The sequence below is a fragment of the Chrysochloris asiatica genome, unplaced genomic scaffold, assembly GCF_000296735.1.
Source record: "Chrysochloris asiatica unplaced genomic scaffold, ChrAsi1.0 scaffold00168, whole genome shotgun sequence".
NCBI classification, from domain to species: domain Eukaryota; kingdom Metazoa; phylum Chordata; class Mammalia; order Afrosoricida; family Chrysochloridae; genus Chrysochloris; species Chrysochloris asiatica.
Window position 1 is genome coordinate 5,788,462 of NW_006408686.1, and position 9,785 is coordinate 5,798,246.

General features: G+C 59.2%; 1 protein-coding gene across 1 annotated transcript; it reads right to left on the bottom strand.

Moving 5' to 3' along the window:
• Positions 1-540: 540 nt before the first annotated feature.
• On the bottom strand, positions 541-9,107 carry PAK4 (p21 protein (Cdc42/Rac)-activated kinase 4). The gene is made up of 8 exons (XM_006871442.1): positions 8,901-9,107; positions 5,590-6,021; positions 4,981-5,418; positions 4,109-4,242; positions 3,898-4,024; positions 2,253-2,378; positions 1,031-1,165; positions 541-696 (listed from the first exon to the last, which is right to left on the bottom strand). Exons 1-8 carry the CDS (start codon positions 9,105-9,107, stop codon positions 541-543), a joined length of 1,755 nt encoding a protein of 584 aa, XP_006871504.1.
• Positions 9,108-9,785: the final 678 nt, after the last annotated feature.

The window sequence follows — 9,785 nt, forward strand, 5'->3', positions numbered from 1 at the left end:
ACAGGGGGCTACCCGAGTGCAGTAGTCATTTCTGCAGTGGCAAGGGGATGGCCCCCTGGCCCCCATCTGTTCCAACAGGGTACACAGAGTAAAGGGAAAAGGCCACTCTTCAGACATTCATGATCGACCCCCACATGGCTCGGGGCGGGGGTGGGGTGGGGGGGTGCTGTATATTAGGCGAGGTCTGAGACACCCACTTGTGGGGCCATGCACACGCGCACGCTCACACACATGCAGTCTCTCGTAGTGTTCTCTCCCTGCTGCGGTTTCGCTGCAGGTTTCCAGTGATGGATGGCCCGTCCGTCCAGGAGACCGGGGAGGAGGGCCAGGGCCTGTCCTGGATTGAGATGGCCTGGAAGCCTCCTTGCTCCCACGAGTCCCTGGGTTTTCTTTAAAAGTCTCAGTTGGAGTTCAGTAGTAGGGCCCTGAGCCCTGGGAGGAGGGTGGCGCCACACGGAGTGTCTCCTCAGGGGAGGAGTGGGGGCCGGCCCCCTACTGGCCTCCGGTGGGGCTCTTTGGTTGAGGGGCAGGCGCGGGGCCTCATCTGGTGCGGTTCTGGCGCATGAGGGGCACGATGCTGGCGGGCGGCCCGGCCTTGGTCAGGAAGGGATGCTTTAGCAGCTCAGCCGCCGTGGCCCGCTGGGCAGGGTCCCGCACCAACAGGCGCTCCAGGAAGCCCTTCAAGGAGGGCGAGACCTATTGGGGGTGCAGGGGGAGGGTCAGGGGAACAGTAACTCAAGTAGGGAGTAGGCAGAGGAAAGGGCTGTCCAGAAGTTAGTCGGTGGAGAAAGAGAAATCTAGAGGGCCCCACCCAGGGGGCTCATTCTCTCCCCAGTGTGAAGGCCCCTGTCCCTGTCCCCAGCTATGCTGTCTGCATTCAGCCAGGTGGCCCTTGCACAGACCAGCTCTGGGGCAGGATGGGCTCAGGGACCCTGTGTGCTCCGCTCAGTCCCCAGCATGAACTGGTTGACAATAGCAGTTCCAGAGGCCAGGCGAGTCTGACCCACCCGCCCCCCGGCCAGGGGCCGACCTTGTGCAGGTTCTTAAGTCGAGGCGGCAGGTTGTCCCGGATCATCTTCATGGCTTTGAGGGGCGGCTCATTGAAGTAGGGAGGTTCCCCGTCCACCATCTCAATCACCATCACCCCTAGAGACCAGATGTCCACCTGAGGGGTGGGGAGAAGGGGGAACTGCAGAGTGACAGCCAGTGGGAGCCTTGATTCCATCTTTGCATCTTCATTTGGGGCTGAGGACATCCTTTCTCAGGCCCTCTCCCACAAAGCCATCTGAAGGGCATCTCTGGGGTTCTGCCCACTCAGTGGCCACCTGTTTTTTGCTGACCACACTGTGTTTCCTCAGTTGAAACTCGCCTCCCTTTCAGTCCTCAGAGTGGCTGCTGACCCAGGCTGATTTATGTATCAACAGCGGGCTGCATGTAGTTAACCCTGGGGTCCCTCTTCCCTCAACAGTCTTGGAGATGCTAAGGGTCACCTCTGTTCCCACAGAAGAACAGCTGCCCAAGTGAAGGTGACAGAGGGAAGAGCCTGGCCGAGGTGAGAGACAGAAAATACCCCTGGATGGCCAGGCCAGAGGCCAGCCCACCCCCAACACCACCGTTCCAAGGACAGCAGTGTTGAGGCTCAGAGCTGGGTTTCCCACCACACACATGCAGTCCTGCCAGAAACGCCCTTTCGGACTCACACAGCAGTCTCCTCCTAGCCCAGGGGTCTGCCATCAAGTGCTTCCCAGGAGGCCTTTTTCATGGTCAGGCAGTTGGTCACAGCCTGGTGGCTCAGAAGTGTCCCCCGGGCCATGGGTCACAGCAGCTCAAAGGCTCCAGGCCAGACAGACAACTGAAGTGAGTGAGCTGGCTGGCCAAAGACAACGGGGGGAATGGGGCCCAAAATGAGTGCCCTGACCCCTTAGTGTAGCCTGCTAATTGTAGCTGTGTGAAAATGTGGGTTTTCTGCCAGAAAATGGAAAGTCCAATTTTTATGAGAGCTCTCGCTTTACAATGCTTCCAAGAGCATCTTCAGGCCACACGAGCTGAGAGCCAGCCAGGCTATGGCCTCTGCAGCCACGTGGTACAGCACTCTGTCCCCAATGCCAAGCGAGGGGCCTGGCTCTGGACCAGAGCTCAAACAAGAAGAAACAAGCCGAGGGAATGCTTGCTGTCCTGTCTTCCAGTTCCATGAACCCCTTCACCTGATCCCACCTTCTGTGTCTGGACTGTCACCTTGAAGTCTGGCTTACCTCTGGCCCGTAGGGAAGGCGGGAGATGAGTTCCGGGGCCATCCAGTAGGGTGTGCCCACCAGAGACTTTCTCCGTGGCACCTCCTTGCTCACCTGGGCACAGAACCCGAAGTCTGACAGCTTCACCTGGACGGGGGCAAGGGGGAGGTAGCAGGGTCAGAGGGCCTGGGGTGAGGGGGAGGCGAGTCAGGTGCCTGCCTATATAGATGAGCTGTCTCTAGAGTCTCTTCCCCTACCCTCTGGGCTCCAGTGACACGAGCCAGCACTGCCTGCCATTGTCCCAAGGGCCGGGCCCTGTGCTCGACTGCCACCACCTGGTTTCTCTTTGGATCCTCCCCACCGGGTTGTGGCGCTGAGGGATAAAGCACTGGGCACCAAGGTCGCTTTGAACCACAAGGTTGGCGGTTCAAACTCACCAGCTGCTCCTTGGAAACCCTAGACAGGGTCACTATGAGTCAGAACCGACTCGACAGCAGTTAAAAACAACAACAACCAGTCTAGGAGATAGGGGCTGAGATTACCTAAAAGGAAACTGGACTCAGGCAGGGGAAGAGGAGGAGGGTGGTGGTTCTCATCCAGAGACAAGGGCAGGCCCCTTCCCCAGACACAGACCCCAGAAGCTCCACTGGGTCGCCTGTGGACTAATCTGTGGGGGAGGCCCTGGCACCTGGGAGCCACCAGCCACACAGAGGCTCTCAAGGGAAGTGGGCCAAGTCAAGCAGACTTTTGCCAAAGGACATGGTCTGGCTCCAAAACCCTTTATCTGGGCCTGTTGCCGAGAGAAAGCAACTCTTCCCGCCTCAGTCCTATGGGGACACAGCCCCACCCTGCGGGGGTTGAAGGGACACAGTCCCATCCTAGGGGTCTAAGTCCCTCCCTGGGAGGTCTGAGGGGACACAGCCTCACCCTGGGGTCCAAGGGGACACAATCCCTCCCTGGGGGGTCTGAGGGGATACAGCCCATGGCTCTGCTACTGCAACAGCCAAGTCTCCAGGTTCAAAGATGTGTATCAATTTTGGAGCCACAGGCCCCACTCAGACCTGTGAGGAGCTCTGTGGACTGACTCTCTCATACACACAGCGCACACAATTTGAGGAGGTCCAGAGATGACTCCCCCACACACATGTGCTGACACCCCTTGATTTTATGGACCTCAGAATGAGAGTTCCCCAAGTAACAGCCCTGGCTACCTCTGCCCTCTGGACTAGCAAATGTTTTTCCTATGGGTGGACCACCAACTTTTGAAAGAATCAGATGAAAACCAAGACCCTTGTCCACCCTAACCCACCTCCCCGACTGGTACAGACATGCACAGGTGGGTACTGTGAGGCTCATGCCCAAACTATGGGATGCAGGCCCAGGGGTGCTCAGCTAGGAATGGGTTCTTAGGGAAGGTGAGAAGCCTGTCTGTGAGAAGGTGGAGTCAGAGGCATGAGCTCGAGGCACAGGGATGGACTACATTTCCCAGCACACTATACTGATGCTGTGCCTGCCAGCCTGGGGGCTCCTGGACCCTGGTGATCTGGACACTTGCCGCTGAAACAAAGAAACTTCCTATTCCTTAAGGCTTAGTGGGTGAGAGTGCAGAGGAGGAACGTGGGAGAGGCTCAGGGTAGCCCCACTCCCCGGCCACCCTAGGGCTCACCCGGCCATCATGGGCCAGCAGGATAGAGTCACTCTTGATGTCTCGGTGGATGACGCCCTGGGCGTGAAGCACAGACAAGGCCTGTAGCACGGCGAGGCACACGGCAGCAATCTGCTCCTCGTTCATCCTGCATGGGATGGGTGAGCCGCTGGGACAGTCTGAGGGGGACACTGGCCTGCCTGCCCCTGGGGCCCAGCCTCCCAGCCAATACCTGGTGTGGGTGACGATGTCGGTGAGGGCACCTCCCTCCAGGAACTCCATCACCACCCAGAGCTCATCGCCCACCAGGTAGCTGTTGTACATCTCCACCACGTTCTCATGCTGATAGTCCCGCATGATCACCACCTGGGCGAGACCTGGGTCAGGGTTCCCTCCCACAGCCAGCTCAGGTGGCATTCTGGGATGGCTCCCCCCAGCCCCCAGCCCAATCCTGGGCTGGCCTCTGAGAGCCCTGAGGACACTGGGGTTGAAGGTAAAAGACGTGGTGCATGGGGGGGAGGGAGCGAGGACACCTCAGGGTTGTGTCCTTCTGGACTCCAGCAGAGGCCCTGGGCCTTCCCATATCCCACAATTCACCTCTAGAAGGGGCCCAAGATCAGTTACGTCACCAGTGGTGACAGGCCTCACCTCAAAGGTCAGGTGGGCCCAGGCACTGTGTCCTACAGGCCCCCAGGTACGTAGGCTGAGGGGGTACACAGTCAAATCCCCACTTTATAAAGACCCCTTTGGGGGACACCCATGAAGGGAGACTGGAGGAGTAAAAGGGTAGGGCTGCATGCTGCAGGCTGGGGTGGAGGTTGGGGAGCATTTAGGGCCTGGCCAGCAGTGTGTGCGGGGCTGAGAGGAGAAGTCTGGGGGAGACACTCAGAGGTGCATTTGGGACTCACTAGGTGTGAGGGGTTGAAAGTAACTCCGAGGACACTGGGTCTAGGGCTCAGGGATGGGGGCAGAGATGCAAACAGCATCAAATCTGAGGCAAGAACCGGTAGTGACGGACAGAGGAGGTCGACTGGGGAGGGTGTGAGGAGGGAAGTGAAGAGGTGGGGAAGCCCAGATGGCGGGACAAAGGTCAGGGAGGAGCACCTCATTGAAGAGCAGCTCGCGCCTCTGCTGCTTGCGCAGGTCCATCTTCTTGACAGCCACCAGCTTGCCGGAGCTGCGCACGGTGGCGATGCACACGATGCCCGTGGAGCCCTCGCCGATCTTGATGAAGTTGTCCAGGTAGGAGCGAGGGTCGCCGGGGTCCACCACCAGCTGTAGGGTGGCCCGGAACTGTTCATGGGATACGCGCTGGGGTTCACGCTGGGGGGAGCGGGGGCCAGGGGCGGTGGGGACAGTGGAGGGAGCAGGGATGGCAGGGGTACGGGCCAGGGGTGCCAGTTGGGGCTCGGAGGCATGGGGGCCCAGCACTCTGGGACTGGGGGTGCCTCGGACTTGGGCGGGGGGCCGAGAGGAGGATGACTGAGGGGCAGTCAGGCCCCCCGCAGATGGCCCATTGGGGGCCCTGCTGTGAGACTCCCCCTGGAAGAGAAGGGAGAGAGAGAGAGAGGTACGGTGAGGCTCTGAACAGGGTCTGGCTGGGGACAGACATGTGGTGTTGAGGATGAGATGGATGGTGGGGGGGGCACAGGCTGGAGCTGATGTGGGGGACACGGGAGGACTGTGGGAGTCCTGGGTGGGGAGATCAGTTACCTGGGCACCCCGGGACGGGTGGTCTGTGTCGGCCCACGGGTACGTGTTAAAGGGCCGGCCAGCTGCCAGTTTCGCCCCGCTGACATCGGGTCCCGAGAGGGGACGTTTGTCCCGGGAGGACTCCTGCGGTCCCCCTGGGCCCTCCCTGGAAGACTTGGGCCTCTTCTCTGGCCCCACCCGCCGCCTGTCACCACTGCTGCCACCCGCCTCGCTGCGACCAGTGGCCCGGCCGTGGCCGCCGGCCTTCTCGGGTCCCCCTCTGGCCGTGGCAGCCTGCTCCTCGGCCATCCCATTTTCCTGGCGGGCGTGGGTGGGGGGCGGCGGGCTGTCTCTCCGGAGGGAATTGGAGCGTGTCACCGACATGTTCTCAAACTCGTCGAGCAGCAGGGTGAGGGCCCCATCCTTGGCACCTTTACTGCCCCGTACGATGGTCTGGGGGGCGGGGGGCAGGAGCAGGCGGAGGGGGAGGAGGTAGGGTAGACAGTAGGGACATCCAACACAAAAGGACAGGACAGGACAACACAACACAGAGACAAGACAGAGACGAAATGAAGAAATGCCATGGGGTGACGATGGGGGGCAGGACCCCACAGAGAAACCAGTCTCAGCAGGGGGAGCGGATGATGTTCCCCAAGGGCGGGCTTGGCCCCAGGGCTGTGTGGCCCTGTCTTTCTCTGCTCCCCAGGCGGCAGGCAGGTCCTGCCCTGTGGGCTGGAGGAGGGAGAGAAGCCAGCCCAGCCCTTCATCAGCTCGGGAGAGATGCAAATTATAGGATTCCCCCGCCAGGACAGCGCCTGGCACTTCCTTCCCTGCCGGCCCATCAGGCCATTAACCCCAAAACCAGGGAGGCTGGGGGTGGGGCTACAAGGAGGGCCCAGATCCAAAGGAGAGGACAAGAGAGGGTCCCAGCATGAATGGTGGCAAAAGCAATGCCCACGGCAGCCAGCCAGAGCCCACTTCCATGCCATCCACTCCCCTGAACACCAAGTTACCATCTCCAGGGTTGTCCCTAATCCCTATGCCTATCAACCCTCACTCAGTTCCAGCCACCTGGGCCTCCTCTACCTCAGGGCCTTTGCACTAGCTGTTACCACAGTCTGGATCACTCTTTCCTAGTCCCCAGAGTTCCCTCTCTCTGGAAGCTTATCTCAGCGAGGTTTACTGACCAGCTGTAGTCTAATAAGGCTAGTCCCAGCCTGGTTTCCCAGAGCACCCTCTCAGAGCCCGCAGGCCCAGGGCATCTGTGCAGATCTCCCCACTGCCATGTTCTGAGGGCGGGCCTGTTCTGTCCCCTCTATACATCTCAGCACTTAGACCAGCACCTGGAATACAGGAGATGCTCAAGGAGTCCTGGTGTGGTGCTGGGGGTTAATGGGCTGGGCTGGAAAATTAGTTTGCCCCGAAAGGTCCTTGGAAGCCCTATATGGGGTCACTATGGGTGGGAACCTAAGTCGAGGGCACTCAACATCGACAACAAACAAGTGAGTAGAGAGGAGTGGGCTGGGCACAGGCTGTGTGGGTAGGACTAGAGTGGTTATGAGTCAGGTTGCTAACTCCAAGGTCAGCAGTCTGAAACTACCAGCTGTTCCAGGGAGAAAGACGAGGCTTTCTGCTCCTGGAAAGATTTACAGCCTTGGAACCCTCACACGGGGTCGCTATGAGTCAAGAGCCGACTCCGCAGCACACCACCACACAGGGACTGAATGGAACGTTAGGTAAATACAGGTTCCACCAAAGGTCCCTCCAACCACACTGGTCCCCATGTGGCCTATACCTGCCTCGGGCCTCTCCTAGGCCACTGGTCTCGCAGGGATCATAGTGAAAGGTCTCAAGCAAAACAGACAGACCTGTGATTAGACTCTGGTGTGAGAATTAGGGTTGCGAGCGCCAGGGGGTGGGAGTAGGGGGTGTCTGAGAGGACTGGGAAGATTTTGGGGTCAAGGTGCTTGCCCGAGGAGCCCCTTGATAGGAATTTAAAAAAGGGGTTCCTTCCTCGTGGTGGACATAGCTCTAGGAGGCACCTTACTTGTACATCAGCACACCCCAGCAGAGCAGCCAAGTGTGCTGGGGCTATGATAGGTTGGGTGGGGCCTACAGGACCAGAAAGCAGATCCCTCCCACCCCATAGGCCACCAGCCACAGCACATTTGCCAAGAGAAGCCAAAAGTGGAGATTTGGATGTGAGGTCTCTTGCCTTTTAAGCAGTGGCTAGGAATTCAAAGTCCTACTTACAGGGCAGACGGATATGTGGGGAAGGGGGGAGGGGAGAGGGGGAGGGGGGCTTCTGAGCCTGTGTCTCCTCCCTGCCAGGCTGGACAGGGCGGCCACTGGGAGAGATGAGTCAGCCAAGGGCCCACCCCTGGGCGTGGGGCCAGCAGACGGTCACACCCACCTCCACCCACTGAGGACAAACTTGCCTATGGTGCCCTCAGTCCGTGTGTGTGCGTGTGTGTGGGCCAGCAGACGGTCACACCCACCTCCACCCACTGAGGACAAACTTGCCTATGGTGCCCTCAGTCCTTCCTGGTTCTGACTGCCTCGGGGTAAAGTCCAGGCTCCCATGCTGGCTTTATGAGGACAGGCGTGGGTTCGCGGGCACAGTGCCCACCTCACCTCAGGCCATGCTTGGGCATCTGGCCACAACTCACATTTTCACAAAGAAGCAAGACAGGGGGGCAAAGTGTAGGGCTGGGTTTTGGAAAGAGACCCTGGTTCAAATCTCACCTCTGTTATTTTTTTCAAAGTTGGCATAATTAAATGTAAAACACCCCCCAAAACCCGAAACCCAGGGCTCTGCATGACTCAGTTTCTCAGTGAAACTCCTGCTCCCCACCACCACACACTGTTATGCTGCAATAGCCTGAGGACTTGGCTCAGGGGTCTCTGTACAAGCTCTCCTAAACGCCTAGATCCGGTCAGGGGACTCCCCTGGGACTCCCATCCTAATCAGACCATGTCTGGGGTCAGGCCTGTCTCCCCACTAGACTGGGGGCTTGTTGGAGGCTAGGAACATGTTAGCCCTCTGCCCCAACCTTAGCATGGGTCTGGGTGTATGGAGCAGGGTGCAGGGAGCGCAGGTCTGGAGAGGGTGCTGCTGGAGCTGTAAGGGCCCGAGGGGGCTGCAGCATGGGGGGGCGGGGAGGGGACGGACTGGTGTGGAGTGTGGCACAGTGAGGGTCCAGTAGGTGGAGGGATGGATGGGTTAAAGGTCGATGTTGGGGCCAAGACCAGGGGTGGAAGGTGTCACTGGTTGGGAGGAGGCTGGTGAGGAGGAGGAAGGGTCTGGTCAGCGCTGGGAGGAGCTGGCCTACCTTGGGGGCTCCAGGACGGATGGAAGTGATGCAGGCGGGGTCGATGAAGGGCTTGGGTCGGCGTGCAGACTCCTCAATCAGGCTCTGCCATTGGCAAGGGAGTCCGGTGAACTTCTGTTCTTGCTGGTCGAATCCCGTATGCACGCGGTGCTCAAAGTTGGATGGCGCCGAGATCTCTACCCGATGCTTCTTCTTCTTCCCAAACATGGTACCAGAGGCTGGGGCTCCTCCCAGGGGATCTGCAGGAGGGATCCACCACACTGGAGTCAGAATCCACAGTCTCACCCCTCCTCTGTCCTGTTCACCTTCACACCCCACTTCCTGGGCCAGCCCCCGGCTCTAGGCTGTGGGGCCCCTAGCACCTGCCTTGTGCAGAACCCTCACTCAGGAGAAACAAGAGTCCTCCTGTCACCTCTCTGCCTTGTCTCCCTGTCAGCCCCAGCCCACAGAGCCTTTGCATTGGCTGGCTGCTCCCTGGGCCTGGAACATTCTCCCTGCAGGTCCCCACAGAGCTCTGTCCTCCCTTGCACCCTTCAGCTCCTTTGCTGACCACCCCAAGTAAGACCTCCCACTGGCTTCTCCGTCATATCACCTTAACAGCACGTTTACAGACAACAGCTGCCGTGGAGTCACAATGACCCCAGATTGTACCAGAGGAGAACTGTGTTCCATAAAGCTTTCCAAAGCTGACTGGGGAAAGCAGGTCGCCAGACCTTTATTCTGAGGTGCCTCTGGGTGGACTCAACTCTCCAATCTCATAATTAGCAGTTCAGCGCATTAACTATTTGCACCACCCAGAGACTCCCATAAAACCCAAACCCAAACCATGGCCATCAAGTCAATTCTGGCTCACAGTGACCCTATAGAGGTTTTCCAAGACTGCCC